This window comes from Talpa occidentalis, unplaced genomic scaffold (assembly GCF_014898055.3).
Source record: "Talpa occidentalis isolate TD23 unplaced genomic scaffold, MPIMG_talOcc4v2.1 talOcc4.8, whole genome shotgun sequence".
NCBI lineage: Eukaryota > Metazoa > Chordata > Mammalia > Eulipotyphla > Talpidae > Talpa > Talpa occidentalis.
In genome coordinates this window covers 1,039,139-1,057,405 of record NW_023605194.1, presented here as the reverse complement: position 1 = coordinate 1,057,405, position 18,267 = coordinate 1,039,139, and the positions used below count along the sequence as shown (strand labels likewise).

At 61.4% G+C, this 18,267-nt stretch overlaps 1 protein-coding gene across 1 annotated transcript in view; it reads left to right on the top strand.

Annotated features, from left to right (window-relative positions):
- The window catches only part of MGMT (O-6-methylguanine-DNA methyltransferase), a 117,365-nt gene extending 104,094 nt beyond the window's left edge, over positions 1–13,271 (top strand). Inside the window, exons 4-5 of the mRNA XM_037496906.1 lie at positions 9,859–9,998; positions 13,098–13,271. Of these exons, the coding sequence (XP_037352803.1) occupies positions 9,859–9,998; positions 13,098–13,271 (314 nt within the window). The remainder of the gene's footprint in view (positions 1–9,858; positions 9,999–13,097) is intronic.
- Positions 13,272–18,267: the final 4,996 nt, after the last annotated feature.

Below are 18,267 nucleotides of genomic sequence, written 5' to 3'. Positions count from 1 at the left end.
GTGAGAACGACAAGCAGGAGAAACATGGTCACAGACCTAAATACGCAGAAGCCCCGTGTTCCTGGGGAAGGTTGGATCCCCCCAGATGCCGGTGCCAGGGTCTGAGGCAGTGGGGTGTGAGGGACAGAGGGTCCCCTTTTGGACCTTCGGGTTTGAAGTGCTGGGTGGGCCAGGGTGGCGCGTCGGAATCCCGGTGACCCTGAGAGCAGGGCTCGCGATGGTGGGCAGGCGGGAGGTGAGGGCCAGAGCGAGAGCGCGTGGAGGGACCTCTCGGGGGAGGCGTCTGCCGGAGGCCACATCCCTGTGGAAGGGTGGAGCCAGCTCAGGGGTCCTGGGGTGCAGGGCTTCTTCCGTGGCGCCCCTTGTTGCCTGTCACCCACCACAGCCTCGGCCCAGCCCGTACAGGCCTCCAGCCTGGATGGCCAGGCAGCCAGGGCCGTGGGCAGGGGGGTCTGCGGCCAGTAGGAGGTTACCTGGCTTGGGGTCTCACCTGCCAAAGCCAAGAGAGAGAACCTCTGACCTCGTGCGCCGCCAGGGGCAGGGCCTGGCCTGGGAGTACGTCTGACGTGCGTCCAGGGTGGGCCGTCTGGGGCCTCCACAGCCCTCCTGCCCCGGGTCCTGTGTGCCCGGCGCGCCGTGTGGTGCAGGTGCTGCCCGACCAGGCCCTGCCCCGCCCCTTCACCCTCACCTGTCCTGCGGGCGCCCCTGCCCCACACCTGCACAGCTCGTCCTCATTTGAATAGGTGAGAAGCCAAAGTCAGCCGCTGCCGGAGCGGCCCCGCTCGGCGTTCAGTCACAACTTCTTTTGAATTCTTCAGCTGCCCCGCGGCAAAGGCTCAGTGTTGATACTGAGATTAATCCCCAAAGAGCCCCTCGTTCCTCTGCAGAGAAATTAAAGCTTGCCAGTTTTCCTTTTGCCTGTCCTTCTGACAGCTCTGTCAGTAATGATATGCCTTCTCCGTGGCGTAATCCCCGTCCTGCGGTGAGGAATAATTCATTAAGAAATTAAGGGCTTAGCTCCTTCTGTTGGGTTGGTCTTAGTAGTTGGCTGGTGTCGATGGCAGCAAAACCGTCCATGGGAACTAGTGCCCAGACCACAGGCTGTTTCCAGCCACAGGGCGGGGTCCTCCGGGCCCCCCTTGAGAGGGTGATGTCCCCAGAAGCGAGGCCCCTTGGGGCCTGGACGAGCCACCCGTGGGAAGAGCTCATGCAGCAGCGAGGTGTGGGTGCCGGTGTGACGGGCGTGGCTTCTCCTTCTGGGCTCTCGGGAGGGCGAGCCAGAGGCTTCTAGAAGTTTCCACGGGTGTTCCTGACCTGGCTAGGAGGGGGTGTGCACATGCCCTGGCGCTCCGGGCGCCATGACACAGCCGCAGACAGGGCTGAGCTGCACGAGCAGTGCCCCCGAGCGGCGCCGGCCTGGGTCTGCCCTGCTCGGGTGGAAGGCCGGGCATCCTGCACACAAAGGTGATGCCGCGTCGTCACGCCCGTCACCTCCCCTGCCGCCCTGACAGAGGGCACGGCCTGAGGAGGCGGCCTGGGCGGGGGGCCAGTGGAGAGGCCAGTGCCAGGGACGACCCGGCGGAGCCCACAGGGGCCCATGGCAGGTGGAGCCCACCAGACCCCAGGCCGCGCCGGCTGCCGCCTCTGCGGCCCCCGGGGTGCCCCGGTAGCGCCTCTCCCCCGGCAGGCGCGGCGTCTCCCGCTGTTGTTGAGCAGCGGCCCGCACCTGTCCGGGAGGCGCGCGCGGCTTCCAGCTGAATGACAATTACCTGGCGGTGAGGGGCGTTCATGTGTAATTATTCACATTCGTACCAGGACACTCGCGGTTTAATCATTTCTCTGCAGGCTCCCTTAAGTTTGAGCTTAAAGTCTTAGGCATAATTCTTTTGTTAAATAAGTTTCGGGCCCCTGGTTATTGGGAGAGTGAATACAAACACGCCGGGTGCCGCCGCGCGGGCGACCCTCACCTGTGCGTGCCACGCTGGGCATGGCAGGCAGCTCGCCCCGGCCGGCCGGTCCGAATGGATGGGCCCCAGGGCCGCAGAGCTGCAGGGCCTTCTGGCAGGACGGGGGGAGCCCCGCTGAGCCCCTCCGGCCCCTGCCCTGTCACCCACGCAGCCCCACACACGGGTTTGGGCCATGAGCTCCGCTCCGGTGGGGGCGCCAGCCTCCAGGGACCCCAGACGGGGGCTCCGTTCCCGCAGCGAGCGAGAGGACCCCAGTCTGTGTCCGGCCTGGGGCCCGTGGCCTGCAGAGCGTGTCCCACCAGGGCAGGGCTCGGCCAAGACCACCGGCCCCCGGCCCCAGCGCCGTCACCCCCGCCCGCGCCCTCCGGCCTCCGTTGCTTTTTCCCGAGACGCCCCCGGCCCCCGCGGCGCTAAGCGGCCTCCCAGGCTGGTCGTTCTTTCTTCTCAACTCGCGTCTGTCTGTTTTCCTCTTTCAGCGGGTGCCTTTGCTGGCAATCTCAGACACGGTTGCCTCACTCCTGGTCGCGAAGACCTGGCTCCTGAGTGTTTAGCCTAACGTTGTCCCCTTCGAGGCACAGATGCCGAGTTCATCGGCGTGAAGTCTGGGATGTCGCTCAGTCTCAGGGCGTCACTGGCCCCGCACCTGCACCCGCTGTGGGGGGTCCTTGTGCCCCTGCCCCCCCGTTCTTCGGACATGGCCAAGCTGCCTCTTTGGGGCCTTCCACCCCAGGCTCCGTGTCGCCCGCACGAAGACCCCGCCCCTACCAGCGCTGCCCGCGCAGTAGGTCCCAGCTGTCGTTGTGATTGCCCCCACAATTTTGCCTTTCTCAGATTTTTTTGACAATCCAAGTTTTTCACCTTTCCAAGTAAGTGTCGGGGCAACTGCGCCCCTTGGTGTAAGCCGCCCCCCACGCCCGCACAGCTGCTGAGCCGCCACCCCGGGCTGCGCCCACGACTCGGCCGCCCTGTCCAGCCGTTCCAACAGCAGCGTTGGGGTTTCTGCCTGTGCCCTGCGACCCCGAGAGAACGACCTCACCAGCACACGCCGACGCCCACCGCCCTCCAGCGAGGGCCCCTAGTTCCCCGCACCCCGGCCCTGGGCCTGCCCCCCGAGGGCTTGGTAATCACATCCGTGGCAGACAAGGCTGCTTCTGCCTGGTGTATTTTCCCTTTTCCAAGCCAGTGTGTGGTGCCGGCACATTCTGCAGCACATAAGCCCTCCAGGCTGGTTCTCTTCACCTAGTGATGTGCACCCCGGGCACCTGTGTCTTGGGGGCTTGACCAGCTGCGGAAGGACATTTGGCTGCTCCGGGTTTCGGGCCACCAGCGGAGGAAGCTGCTCTGAGCCCTGTGCAGGGCTGTCGTGGGCCCAGGTCCTCACCCTCTTGAATGGACACCTGTGTGTGCAGCTGCCGGTGCACGCCACCTCTGCCCTCTGGAAGGAGCTGCCCCGCGGTGACCGGGTATCACCGCTCTGCGTCCGGGCAGCACCTGTCCTGCCCTGTTCTGCCAGTGTTTTCCTTCTAGCCACTCAGATAGGTGTGTGAGCGTGTGTAGCTGTTTCCATTGGTAACTCCCTGGTGATAAATGTTAAACATCTTTCCACGTGCCCGCTTGTCACCCGATGTCTCCTTTGCCCCTGTCTTAATTGGGTCATTTATTGCCTTATTGTTGAGTCTTCAAAGCCCTTGCTGCATTTGGGGTACAAGTCCTTGACCAGGTATGGTTTGCAAATAATTTCCCTCACCCTGTGACTTCTTAGTGTCTCAATAGTGACTGACTTAGTGGGTCCCCCACAGACCACGCCTTCAGGGGCCATCTCCAGAGCTGGTTAAGGAAGCCCCCTTAGCGGTCAAGATGTTCTGCACCCAGGGTCACCCTGATTTTCTCCCATGTCGTCTTCTAGACATTTTATGGTTTTGCCTTTTCAGCTTAGGTCTGTGATCTATTTTGAGCTCGTTTTGTAAAAGGTGTATGATCTGTGTCTATGTTCATTTTTTTTGTTTGTGGTTCTCCAATAGTGTGGGCTCCATTTGCTGGGAAGACTGTCTTCTCCGCTGAATTACTCTTGCTCCATTGTCAAAGACTGTAGTTGTGTGTGACTGTCCTGCTCTCTTTCATTGATCCATCTGTCTATTCTTTCATCAGTGCACTCTGTCCTGATTACTGTAGCTTTCATAGATTGATTTTTTTAATATTGAATCAGTCCTGCATTCCTGGAACAATCTCCACTTGGTTTTGGTGTCTTAATATTTTTATATATTGCTAGATTTGATTTGTCAATATTGTGTTGAGAATTTTTACATCTCTGTGCATGAGAGATATTGATCTGTACTTGTCTGGTTTCTGTCTTTTTCTAGATTCGCTATTGGAGTAATTCATCTCATTGAATGCCTTGGGAAACGTTTTCCGGAAAATATTATGCTGAATTCTAGTGTGTTTCTTCTTAAATGTTTGATAGGATTTACTGGTGAAATGTTCCTGAAGGTTTTTTCAGAGATTTTAAACTGGGAACTCAAGTTCTTTAATAGTTCCAGGACTATTTCAGCTCTCCGTTTCCTCTTGGATGAGCTTTGAGAGCATGTTGCTTTGGATGGGTTGGTCTGTGGTCTCCTGTGCTGTGAGGCCACGCAGGGCCCGAGTGCAGTGCTGGCCCTCCGCGCCCAGGCTGGTGTCTGGTTTCCTCCAGTCTCCTTAGAAATGTGTCTCTTCTGCTGAACTTTTCAGGGACGTCATTTTTGGTGCCATATATTTTACCATATCACTTTTCTGTTTTCAATTCCATTGTTTTCTGCCTTTCCCTTTGTTATTTGTTTCCTACTGCGTATTTTGAGTTCACTTTCCTCTGTTTCTGGTCTCTTAAGTTGGAAGCTTAGATTATGATTTTGAGATCCTTCTTTTCTAATATATGCATTTAATAGTATAAATTTTCCACTAAGCATTACTTTATTATGTCGTATGCTTTGTGATATGCTGTATTTCCCGCTTCGTTCAGTTCCGTGTGTCTTGTTCATTTTCCTTAAAGTCTTAAGGAAATCCTTAGAGACCACTGGTCTCTATGGACTTACTTACTGTCAGAGTGACTTATTTACTGCCCAAATGTTCATAGATTTTCTTATTATTATTTTGTTATTAATGTCTAATTCCATTATCAGAGAATATAACCTGTATGATTTTAATTATTTCAAATTGTTTTATAATAGAATTTGGTATATCTTGGTCAGTGTTGAGTGTGCATTTGAAAATAATATCTATTCTGCTGTTGTTAGGTAAATGGTTCTATTAATGTCAGTTGAAAACAGCTGTTTTGATAGTAATATTCAATTCTCTGTCCTCTCTGATTCTCTGTCAACTGTTGAGAATTTTCTGTCGATTATTGAAAGAGACAAGTTGAAGTCCCCAGGTGTAATGATGGACTAGTTTCATTCTCCTTCCGATACTTTTCCAAATTTTTCTTCATGTGTTTGGAATGTTACAAATTGGGTGCGTGAATGTCTGGGTTGGTATGCCGTCTGGAGGAGCTGTCCCTGCTACCTTTACATCATCTTCACCCCTAGAAATTTGCTTTGCTCCTAAGTTGTCTTTGTTACATTAGTGTTTACATGATACATCTTTTTCCACTCTTTGACTTTTAACCTACCTATATCCATTATTTGAAGTGGTTTTCTTATAGACGTCACATATTTCAGTTATTTTTTAATCCATTCTCATGGTCTCTATCTCTTCATTGCTATAATTCGACCATTTATAGCTATTGTAGTAATAAGGTTCAACTTGGAGCTAAACAAGAGCGTGTTTTATTTCATTATCTTATTATTTTTGTTAGATAATTTGCTACTTCTTTTCCCTTTTCCCTCTCTTTTATTTCTCTTTTCCATTTCTTTCTCTGGGGCTATTTTAAGTTTTTTTAACACTTGAGTTTAACTTGTCTTTTATGCTTTTGACTATATTATCTTTTTATAGTTTTTCTAGTGGTTGCCCTTAAATTCCACGGTCCAGATAGAATCAGCATTTCACTGCCTTAAGGTGGGCCACGGCAGCCTAGTCACATGTCGCCCCTCCAGCTTCCTGTGTCTCTGTCACATTGCATGCGCCCGACTTGACAGGCTGCGCTTCTGATTTCAGCCACCAGCATATTTTAAAGAACTTGGCAGAAAAACAGTCTGATTTCTTAGCCAGATGTAACCGCATTTTTTTGTTCTGCTTTCTTCCCAAGCACTAATCTCCCTCTGCTGTGACTTCCCTTCTTGCTGAAGAACCCCTTTAGCAGATCTCTTAGCTCGGATCTGCTGCCAACAAATCATCTTGGTTTTATCAGGGTGTATTTTGAATTCACTCCTGAGGAAGTTGCTGTTCTTTAAAGCTGGATATAGAATTCTGAGTTGGTAATTCTTTTCTTTCCGCACTTTAAAATCGCTCTGCCCCTTCCTCTGTCCCCCGTGGTCCAGCGTGGCTGCTCCGGGCACTAAGTCATTGTCCCCTGTAATGGTCGATCACTGCCTCCAGCGGCCGCTCCTCGCCCCCCTCCCTGCTCCTGCTCACGTGTCTGGGCTTGGATGTCTGTGGGCGGGGCCTGTTCGCAGGTTGCTCCTCTTAAGTCTGGAGTTGTAGAGCTTTGGCCAAGTTTGGAAAATTTTTACCTGTTACTTCTTCAATATTTTTTTCTCTGCCACCCTCTCCTCCCCTCCTGAGACTCCAGGGGCAGAAATGTTAGCCCTGTTGCCCTGACTCCCCGGCCCTGTGGCCCTTCTGGGGTTTCTTCGGTCACTCTTAATATTTTCTTCCCTGCGTCTTCGATTTCACTGGCTCTCCCCTGGCAGCTCCATTCTGCTTTCAAAGCCAGAGGGTAGGCTTTTTATTATATCTTTCAGCACTTAATTTCCGACTTGGCTCTCTGTAGCTTCTAGTTCTTTGAAACTTTGTCTTTTCGTTTGTTTCAAGGGTATTTTCTGTTACTTCTAGAAGCATCTTTATCATGGGTCCTGTAACCTCGCCAGATGGTTTGCACCAGATCCTCACGCTGTGCCCTTTCAACATCTTAGAATTTCATTTGTCGGTTTAACCTCGATAAAGCGGGGCGGGGGGTGGGGGGGTGCGGGACGATTCCAACTTCGCGTAATTTCAGCCTTGGCATTTGCTGATGGTCTTTTCCCAGGTGAGCTGAGATTTTCCTGACTCCATATGCCAGGTAATTCCGAACCGTAGCCTCATCGCGTGGAATGTTATGTTGACTCTGGGACTCTCAGGAGCCCCGGCGCCTGGCTGTCGTGTGCAAGGCGGGCCACCTGTTGGACTCAGGCCATCGCTTGCCACCAGGCCTCATGCTTGTCTCGGGCGGGCTGGTGCCCACCGCTGCGGCCTCCCCGGCCTGCCTGCCCCGTGAGCCTCGGGCCCGCGGGGAACCGCGGTGACCTGGGCCTCATGTCGGCCCTTGGCTTCCTGGGTTGAGGGTCAGATCCACAAACGCACAGCTCAGGGCTGAACTGGGCAGTTTATCCACCACTTGGGGGGCTTTCCCAAGCCCCCGTTCCTCACAGCCCGCGTTCCTCTGTGCTGTCCCCATCCCCACCAGCACCTTCCCGCTCTCGGGCCCTCCTCGGGCCTTGGGCAGGGTCTGGGCTCTTGTGCCTCCATCTCTGCGCACTCCCTGTGCCCCCACCCACACCGAGGCTGGGTGTCAGGAAGACAGGGCAAGGGTCAGCCACCTCATGGGGACACAGCTTCTTGAGCTGCGGGCTCCACTGGGCCCCTGCTGCCAGCCCGCTGGACATCTCTGGGGACTGATGTACAAGAGTTAAGAGGAAAAAACACAACAGGGGTGCTCCTCCCCCACTGAGGAGACCCCCCAGGTGGATCGGGGCAGTGGCTCTCACCCTCTCCCCCCCCCCCCGGTGTGGCAGCAGGGAGAGGAACAGCCAGCTTGGGGGCCATGGTCAGAGCCCAGCAAGCTGAGACTAGGCTGGCCCTCGGCAGGACCCAGTGTCCAGGAGCCTGCAGTGCCCACCCAGCGTGGGCAGGACAGAAGGTGGAGAGGAGGGACAGCCAGGATGCCCCGCGGCTGCGGCTGCCTCTGCAGAGGCCATCACGAGAGAGGAGAGACTGGCGCTGTGACGCCCCCTCCTTGGGCCACCAGAAACCACGGTCCAGGCACCACGGGGCTCCTGGGCCGCAGGAAAAGACATTTTCCGCGTCGGTGCAGATGGCATGGTGAGCGGCCGCTGCCCCTTACACGGAGTCGGGCGGCAGGAGTGTCCGCACCGCCGCCAAAGCAGCCACTGCGGCCTCCGGCTTTGCGCGGGTCGGGGGAAGGCCTGTCTCGTCTCGGGGAGTCGCTCCGACGCATTAAAGCCCTGGGCCTGTGGGGAACCGGGCCCCCCGGGCATTTGGAAGGGGAGACCCGCCTCCCTCGCCAGTCCCAGCACACCGGGGCGGGGACGCAGCTGGGGACGCGCCCCAGCAGGGACGGGCCGCGGCTCCGTGGACTCCTGTGCCGCAGGCAAGCCCGCCCGCCCGCCCGGCCCAGCAGGTGCTGGCTCTTCCGGAGAACTGGGCCAGCAGCCTCCCCGGGCCCCGGCGCCCCCGCCCTTGGCCTCCCTTCCGGGACGAGTCCTCCCCGGGTGTCCGCACCGCGCCTCCCTCCCCGCGTCCCGTTCTCCTGCCGGCGGCGGCTCCCGCCCTGGGCGCGTAAACAGCGTGTTTGCCCGAGGAGCCGGCGCGGCCGCGCGCTGATGAACCCGAGCTGTTAATGTGGTTTCTTCAGTTAAATTGATTCATGAATTTTGAAGAGAACATTATCTAATGAATTTTCTTTGAATAGAAAGCAATTAAAAGGACAAATCAGTCTGATTAACCCCGAAGTCACCCTCCTGCCACAAATGGTGTACAGTCTGAAATTATATCATAAAAACTGGAGCACACTTGCTATCTTTTGCCCTCTGCTAATCCATGTAAATTAATGAACAACAAAGTTAATTTCTTTGATGACCCTTTTCTAGTATCACCTGGATTATGCTGATGTTTAATTTGCTTAATGTTATAATAAAGACTAAACAGATTTTTTCCCAGCCAAGTGATTATCATCCCTTCCGTTAGGAAGTGATTTTTACCATTTAACACGCATGTGAGGGCGCGTTTCCTGCCAGACCAAACCGCACGCCTGCAGCTCGGCGCCGGGTAATCAGCGCCGTTCCGGACACTCGGCGCCGCATCTTCTGCCCCGGAACCCCGAGCTGTCGCCACCCGGGGCTCTGGCCTGAGGCCTCTGTCCCACCGTGGGGCACGCAGCTTGCGTCCAGCGCTCCGAGCCAGGCACCCCGCTGGCGAGACAAGAGGTGTCAGTTCGGGCACGGCGCTGCCCTCCCGCCCGGTGCCCAGCGGGAGAGGGCCCTGGAGGCCGGCCCGTCCTCACCCTCCCCTGGCCGCCAGCACGGGCACGCGCCGGTGCCTGGCAACGCATCAGCCGCCAAGCCGGGGCGAGGAGGTCCCGCTTGCAGCCTGCTCACTGCGGTGCCAAGCCAGGTGGCCGCTGTCCGTCGGCCTGGGGCTGGGTACCCCGTCCACTGGCTAGTGGACTCCACGATGAGTGTCCTGGCCCAGCCCGGCTGGGGCTGCTCCCCGCCCTCGCCTCCCCAAAGTTGGAAATGAACCAGCGCTCCAAAGACTCGAAGCCCGCGGGCCGGCGGGGCCTGGGTGCAGCTGAGCCGTGTGCTCCCTCATCCAGGCTGCGCCCCGTCCTCGCGGCGCTGGGGAGACAGTGCACCCATCCCCCCCGCACGGCGTGTTTCCATCCTGTGTAGCGGCTCCGCGGCCTCGCCCCGGCCGGCACGGGCAGCTGCGCACGAGCGGGCTCTGGAGCCGCCTGCCCAGGTAACCGTCTGTGTCTGCCTTTCAGAGTCGTTCAGCAGACAGGTGCTGCGGACGCTGCTGGCGGCTGTGAAGGTCGGAGAAACGGTCTCGTACCGGCAGTTAGCGGCCCTGGCAGGCCACCCCAAGGCCGCGCGCGCCGTGGGCGGAGCCATGAGAAGAAACCCTGTGAGTGTCCCGGGGACAGCGGGCCACACGCCGCGGTGGGGGCGTCTCCTGGGCGGGCGTGTCCCAGCGCAGCCTGTCTGCAGGGGGGGCGTGTGATGTTGCCTCCAGGCTGGCAGAGGTGACCCCCATTCCGGTGGTGAGGACACCCCCACAGCTCTGTGGGCCGGCAGGCGCAGGCGGCAGCGGAGGCGCAGCCTGGAGAGGGGTGAGCAGCACGTGTGGGAGACCCGAGAGTCGGGGGCGGCAGCGGGGACACTGCGGGGCTGCCCAGCTTAGTCCCGACCCCCTCACGCGGCAGCCCCGGGGCAGAGCCGCCCTCGGCCGGGGTCGCTGTCACTTTGGCTGTTGCTCTTGGGCCCTGTGGGCTCGTGGTGCTGGTGCCGCCCACCCCACGCCGCGGTGTCGGGCAGAGCCCTCGATTCCCTCCCGGCGGGCTCGATTCCCTTGCGCCGCGCCCCTTGGGCAGGAGCTGTGCCTGCACCGCCTCGCTCCCACACACACGTCTCCTCTGAGGGGCGTGCTCGGGCTGGTGGGCCTGCTGCCCTGTGACAGGGGTCCTCGCCCGGGCTGGGGTCGCCCCCCATCAGCGCTGCCGGGCACCGCAGGCCTACCCCCACATTAACCCTCAAGTCGTGGCCCCTCTGCGCTCAGTCTCTGACATTCAGAGACTCGGGCCTCGCGGGGTCACCTCCGCTGTCTGTGACGTCCCCGTGATGCAGCGTGGGCCATGCCAGGAGCCCGGGCAGTGAGCCCCACGCCTGCCCTCCGAAGAGGGGGCCGCGAGCACCTCCCAAGGGCCCCTCAGCTGGATGAGATGTTCACGGAGGCGCTGGCAGCTGTGGGACCCAGAGATGCCACCGGTTCTGGCACAGGGGCCTCCGCGTGCCACCACCTGGATGCTCAGGGGCCCCAGAAAGCTGACTAAACACCCAGGGTGCCCACAAGGTGACCCAGGAACCCAGGGGAGAAAAGGACAGTGGTCAGGGGATAGACCTCAAGACTGGTGGACGCCCCACCCTCCCGGGTGCCAGGGCACCCCCCCGCGGGATCAGAAACTTCGCTGCAATCCAGCTGGACAGCGGCTGGAGCACCATGGGGAGGAGGGAGACGCGGGTTGGGGGTCACCAGCGCCAGGAGCTCGAGGGGGCCTGACGCCCTGGGCTTGGGGCCTCCTCCCCACCCCGGGGGACATTGTAGGCCGGGCAGCCCCTCCCCCGTCCTCCCAGCGTGCCCCGGGGGCCTCCTCGCCCACCAGGGACGGCTCTCCTCCTGCCCGGCCGCAGAGCCTGTTTCTGGTTCCTCCACTGAAAGGCCTCTCAGCCTCCCCCGAAAGCCCCCTCGGCCTCCTCCTCAGACAGAATTTGCTAAATGCAGTTCAGAGGGATCGATCCGTGCGCCGGAGCCTCCCACCTTCTTCTAAACAAACGCGCTCGAGGAGTTAGTTTATTCACAGATCGCCACGAGCACTAATGACCCGAGGCTGCGCTGCCACTCAGCGCGGCTGATAAAGATTTAGCATCGTGTTCTAGGTGTCGGCCTGTCAGCGGGCTGAGCCATTTGACCAGGAGAAGAAAACGCGCAGGGAGCTATTGATTCCAGCTTCTCGGTGTCACTTGTTCACCAGGATTTAGGTATTGATGAGGCTGCGAGTGGAAACAAGTGCCCTCCCCTGTGGCTGCGCCCGAGAACAAAGGCGGAGCTGGAAGAGAGTCCGGCCGGAATCAGAGGATTCCGCCATCGATCCAAGGGCCCCTCGTGTGATTTTTGTAGGAGACAAATCTACGGGTTTGGAAGTTTTATAGCGTCTGAGGAAGGGCCCCTGTAAGGGGTGGGCCCGCGGCGTGGATGGATGAGGCTTCGCAGCGTGCGGATGTCGGTGCAGCTGTGATGTTATGAGCTTCTTGGTTATTGATAAAAATTACATTTTATGCAGCGCAGGCTTCGAAGGAGGGGCGGGGAGGGGACGCGGCCTTTGAAGATGTCCTTAGGGCCCCCATAAATTTGAGCAGGTTTCATTATTTTAATAGTCTGAAGCCTGCCACTGAAATTAACACAAACAGAAGCCGTGCTCCCGGCCACGGTGGAAGACAGCACGGTGGGGGCCGGGGGCGGTGGCGCGGCTGCCCCCCCGACACGCGCGGGCTGTCCTGGGCACCGCCCGCCTCCCCGCCGGCCCTGCTGCCCAGGGGGCTGCCGCGAGCGTGTCTGGTCTCGAGGCCGGCGGGGGGGCTGGGGCCGGCCGTGGAACCCGCTGGCGGGAAGGGAAACGGCGCGTGCCCGCGCCTGTGATGCAGACTTGGGTCCACGCCCGCTCTTAAGCGCCCGGGCTGGCGTGTGGCCGAAGCACAGCAGTTAGGGTGTCTGTCCTGCCTGACGGGAGCCCCCACAGTGAGTCTCCCCAGGATGCTGTTGTTCCCCCCAAGAAGGCGGGGACCCCTTGCTGGTGGCGGGCGGCCCCAGCCCACCCATCCAAGCGCTGGACGGGACCTGTTACCATGGCAACCCAAACTTCTGGCCAAAGTTTGTGAGATGGGGGAGTCGATCCTGCCTCCCTGCCAGTCTCTCCAGCGCCCCCGGTCTGCCTGCCACACCCTGAGCAGCTTGCAGCGCAGCGGGGCGCGTGTGGGTCTGCCGCACTCCCCTCTCCCCCTGTGAACCCGTGGGACCCCCGGGCAACGGGCCTGGCCTGGGCTTGTGGGGGCCGTGCCACAGAGACCTTCCAGGTGGCCGCGGCACAGCGTGGGGCTGGGGTCACACAGCTGCCCGGGACCGTGTGCCCACCCGGTCTTCTGCTTCCCTGGTCTCCTGCTCTGGGTATGCGCCGCACCCGTGCTGTGGACACGCGGCTTTAACCGTCGAGTGTTCCTTGCGGTCACTTACCCAATGAGGTGGTTCCCCCTCCTACACCTTGGTGTGGCGGGTGTCTCTGGAGAGGCCTGTGCTGGCCTTGGGGCCCTCCCCCACGCCCAGGCTGCTGCCGCCACCCCCCCACCCGCGCCGTGGCACTGCGCGGTGGGCCTGGCCTGTCACGATCGGGGCCTCGCGCTGGCCGGAGTTCGCCTGCCCGGGCCCCAGCTGACGCCGCTCTCTGTCTTCCAGGTCCCCATCCTCGTGCCCTGCCACCGAGTGACCTGCAGCAGCGGCGCCGTGGGCCACTACTCGGGGGGCCTGGGCGTGAAGGAGTGGCTGCTGGCCCACGAAGGCAGCCTGGCGGGGACCCCGGCCCAGGCTCGGGGTGCCCCTCGCGGCTCACGGCCAGCCAAGCCAAACTGAGTGTGTGTGGTGGGGCGGGGGGGCGGGGGGCTGTGCTGCAGTAAAGTGGCTGTCCAGGCCGACGTCCTCTCTGCTGTCTCTGTCTCCTGCGGTGCATGTTGGGGCCCGGGGGGGGTGGGGGCGCCATGCTTAGGGGCTGGGGAGGCCGGCAACGCCAGGGCAGCAGTGCCAGGATGGGGGCAGCGCTGCCCGGTACCCCACAGCCACCCAGACTGCAGCTGGAAGCCCCTCCCTCTGGGCCTGGGCGCTGGCCTTGCTGGAGCAAGGGGCCGGCCAGGAGGCAGGGCTGTTGTGCTCTGTGCTCCTCCTGCAGGCACGCCCACCCGTGGTGCCCGCTGTGGACAGTGAGGAAAGGGCTGGGGTCATGAGCGTACTTGGGAGTGGGGCAGGGCCTGATGCTGTCCCCGACAGGGCACCCTGCGCCCTCACACGGGCTGCTCAGCCTCTGCTGGACGTGCGTCGCCACGTGACCGGGTCAGCTCGACCCTGGACTCCGCCCGGAGAGCAGGGGAAGCGCAGAGCCCAGCGTGGGGCACACGGAGCAGATGGGCCGCACCCGCTGTGCGAGTCAGGGTGGGGCCCGGTACACACGCTGGGTGGTGTGTGGCTCGGGGGTCAGTGCCGCTGGGCACCAGCCACAGGGACTGGGTGTGACCGGCCAGACGTGGCTCCCTAGCGTGAACCCCACGTCCTCCCACAGCCAAGCCAATTCTGGGTGTCCTTCCCTCAAAACCAGCAGACGGCCCTGCTCCAGGACCTCTGCCATCACCCTTCTTGCGTGCGCTTCAGGGAGGGCGCGCTGGCCTGGCAAGCGGCTGGTTGTCCAGGCCGCCAGGCTATCCTGAACAGGAAGGGAGGAGGCTGGAAACGGGCCGTCCCCAGAGGGGCCGCCGTGAAACCCCCAGGACTGGGCCTCAGGTAGAAATGCCCGCGCACCCTTGCTGGCTCCCCTTGGTGCCTGCATGGGTCCCTGCCGCCCACCCCAGCCTGTGTGAGGGCCCCGGGGCTGCAGGCGCGGGCTCTGGGGGGGCCTCCAGGAAAGCCCATCTCACGTCGCTTGAGGGGTTTTCCCCGCCGTCCAGTCACCTGCTGCCCCACCCTGGGGGCTCCGGGCCGCCTGCCACACCCCGCTGTGTGTGTCCCTCCGGGCAGCGGGGTCGCTAAGACGGCCAGCGGGGTCCCCTCAGCCTGCATGGCTTCCCCTTCCTATTCGCGTCAGTGGATGCAAAGTCTGTGTCTAAGAAGCTGCGGTTGACGTCAGTCTTGCTGCTATCAGTTGAGATTTGAACGGCGCTGCCCACCAGCTCCCGTCCATCTGCTGCCCGTCGTCTGCCGTCCGTCCATCCGTCTGTCTGAAGGGATGGGCTGGCAGTTGAAAGCCAGGCCTGGAGAAACTGCAGGTACCAGGCGGCTCTGAGTGACGAGGGCCGCCGTGCTGAGCCCGCGGGCCCCGTGGCTCCAGCTGCCGACAGACGGGGGGTCTGGCCTGCATCACGCGCCGCTCGTCCCGTGGGCCCCATGCAGGCAGGCGGGTGGGAGGCGACTCGGAGGCTGGGCAGGGGCCGAGGGCTGTGACCAGCCCAGCCTGGCGGCGCCGTATTAATGAAAGGGCGGCTGAGGGGCCTTTCAAGTTCCTCATCAGGTGTGTTTTGTCACTGAAAAAAGCCAGAGGGAGACCCCACGAGGTCAGCAGCCCAGACCGGCCCCCGTCAGCCGCTGCGGCAGAGACTGCCGAGGAGCGCCTGGCCGCCAACTGCTGCTCCCCAGAGGGGCTCCCTGAGGGGTATACGGGGTGCTGGGCTGCGGGTGACAGGCCAGTGTGGTCTGAGAACACGGGGTGGGTGTCCTCCTGGGCTCTGCTGTGGGGGCACAGGATGGGGAGCACCAGCTCTACAGGGGCCCCAAAACCACCCAGCCAGCTCCCAAGAAGGTGCATATGGCACTGGGCAGCTTCTCCAGGGTCTGGTGTTGGGGGAGGTTGCTACAGGGCAGGGAGAAGTGCACCCCAGTACCCCCAACACTGCCCACTCTAGATAGGACCTGCCATCCGCCGCGTCAAGACAGAACACAGACCTCTGAAGGGAAGGCGCGTCAACACACGGAGCGTGCGGCACAGACAGGGCAGAGAATGGAGCTTCCAGATCTAGCACCGAAGTGACCTGTCCCCTCGTGGGTCAACGTCCACCCAAACAGGGCTGGCCCGGAGCAAGGCCCGAGAGCCGCCGCAGCCTGAGGCACCTTCCGGGGCCCATGGAGCAGGCTCAGACACAGACAAGTCTGGGAGGAAAAGGGCAGAAGCGACATCAAGATGAACGCTGCCACCGCCCCTCCCCCCAGCGCTCCCCCGGGGCTCCCCCCCGGCCTCCCTCCCCCTGGGTCTCAGGACCGAGACGCCAGCCTCTTCCCACGCGCCTGCCCCCCGCGCCTCTCCAGGCTCCCCCTGCCCGTCCTTGCCGCCCCCTACCGCCTCTCAGCTTCTCCCTGCTCTGCTCAGCCTCCACTGTGGGGGCAAGGAACCTAGAGCCTCCCCTTTCCTGGGGACCCCGTTACAGTGTGTGTGGTATGGGGGGTGTCTGTAGCGCGTGTGCCTTGAGGACCCCCCGCCCTGGTCCGAGGCGGGAGCCCCCATCCCACTCCTGCTCTCCCGTCCCGCAGACGCTGGCACTGGGGTGTCCCCTCTGCATTGTGGACACCTCCAGATCAGGACCCCCACAGAGAGGGCAGCAGGCAGCGGGCGGGGCGGGGGGCGGGGCCCTGAGACCTCGGCTGGGGGCGTCGGGCGCGAGCTGTGGCCGGCAGGGTGGGGGCCACGGCCCGGCCTTGAAGGCTCTGCTGAAGTTGGGCTGCACCAAGCCCAACCACATGGGGTCCCTGCACCCCCAAGACCCTGGGCCGTAGGAGGCGAGACATGCGTTTGGACCAAGCGCGGGGTGAAGGGAAGCCTGGAGGTCAGAGGCTCAGCGGCAGGGGGTGTCTGCAGGCTGCAGGGGTGGTGCTGGCGGGGCTCGGAGGGAGGAAGGTGGGGAAAGTTTCTAATTTTAAAAATACATTCAAGAAAATTATTTCCATTTTTCCTGAAATTAAAGTACGTATAATCAGAAAAACTCTCCCAGCCCATGAGCCAGGCAAGCTCAACCTGACCCCGGAGCACATCCCCGCAGAGGCCAGGGCCGGCCCAGGGCCTGCGCGGCTCGGACGGCGGCAGCCTGGGGCGGTGCCTGCCAGGGGACCCCGGAGGACACGCCGGGTCTGCGTTCCTCAGGACCCCCATCTGGCTGCCCAGAGAGTGGACCGGGCTCAGCCAGGCGTGGGGGTGCCCGCCCACGGGAGGGCCACGCACCGGCGCCCGCTCAGCCTCCAGCCGCGGGGGCGGGCGTGATCCACACATCCCAGGCCCGCACGTCCGGACGCCTGCCCAGCGCCGACCCAGCACCGGCCCTCAGCCGGGCGCTTGGGCCCAGCTCCTTCCGCCGCCCTCCGGGTGCGTGAACGCGCGTGCGGTGTGGGCTTCCAGGCCAGCGCCTCCGCTCTCGCTGTCCCGCCGCGCGCGCCCGGGCCCCCTCCGGACTCGCCAAAGGCTGAGGCAGCGCCTGGGCGGCGGGCGTGCTGTCCACTCGAGGAGGCCGCCCGGCTCGGCCCCAGACGCGGCTTCCTCGGCTCAGCCGGACGCCCCGAGCGGCCAGGACGCGTGTTAGTTGAAGCTCCTCCCTGAGATGCAGAATGACGCGTCTTGATGTTACCCCAGCAGGGGCCGTCGCTGTGGTCCTTCCTCGTGTGGACGTCTGACGCCTGTGACGGGTTTTCTGTCGTTCCCTGCAGACTGGCCTCAGATGTAGATGAGCAGCCGCTCACAGGGACGGGAGGAGCCTGTGTGAGGCCCGGCCGCCCCGCCTGCTCCCCACGTGGGCCTGCCACCGCCGGCCCCTCTCTCGGCCGTGTCCCTGCCGCTGGCCCTGAGCCCCCGGCGGAGGTGGTCTCGGGTCTCCACGCCACGTGCGAGTCCCTCTCCCGGGCAGCCCCTGGGGCGGGATCAGCCCGGTTCGTCCTCTGCACAGTCAGGGGTGCCCCGCGAGAGCTGCGGGACTTTGCCACACGGTGCCGCCTCGAGTGGGGCCCAAAGCGATACGTCTGCGCCCAAATCCCCAGAACTGAGCGGACCCCACTCAGAACACGGATTGGACCATTGCAGGTGGAATGATGGGCCCAGGAGGTGACCTGGTGAGCCCGGGCCAGGGCAGGTGTCCTCGGAGGCGCGAAGCGGGTCCTGCCACTGCAGGTGCAGAGACAGTGGAGTAAAAACCCTTTAAAAATTCCGTCACAGCATCAGCTGAAAAATATTGGGTTGTCTGGAAAGTCACGACGCATCTTTGCATCAAAAACAGAAAAATACATCATGACTTTTCTGACAACCCGATACAAGAAAAATTATCTGTCCGCCTCAGTTAGTGGGGCTGTCTCTGAACATGAGGACTCAAGCCACAGGGAAATTGTGACCCACTGGACAGCATGGACTCATCACAAATATAAGGCAGACCCACGGGGGGAAGCGTCCGCACCGGAAACACCGGGTTGTGGCCGTAATATATAAAAAGCTTCTGCCAATCAATACAAGACAAGCCCCCCAACGCCAGAGGAGCTGAGAGGACAGACAAGCAGGGCCTGGAGACAGCTCGCACAGAGCAGCTCCGGGGCCGTGGGCCGGGCGTGGTGGCGTGGCCACGGCCGCCTGCGGGAATTGGCGCGGGGACGCCACGTCCTAGGGACCACTGCGGCGTGACAGCACACCTTGTTGTGTGGGGTGTTCTGAGCCCGCAGCCGCTGTCGGTGTGGCGGGGCATGGCTGTCAAGGATAGTTTGGTCAATTAAAATGCAAGATGCCGGCACCCTTGGGCCAGACAGTCCCACCGTCCGGGACCGGCCCTGGAGAGGCCTTCTCGTGGGCACGGCCGCGTGGGGGTGGCGGCTGCACCGCGGCCTGAAGCAGCCACAGCTCCAG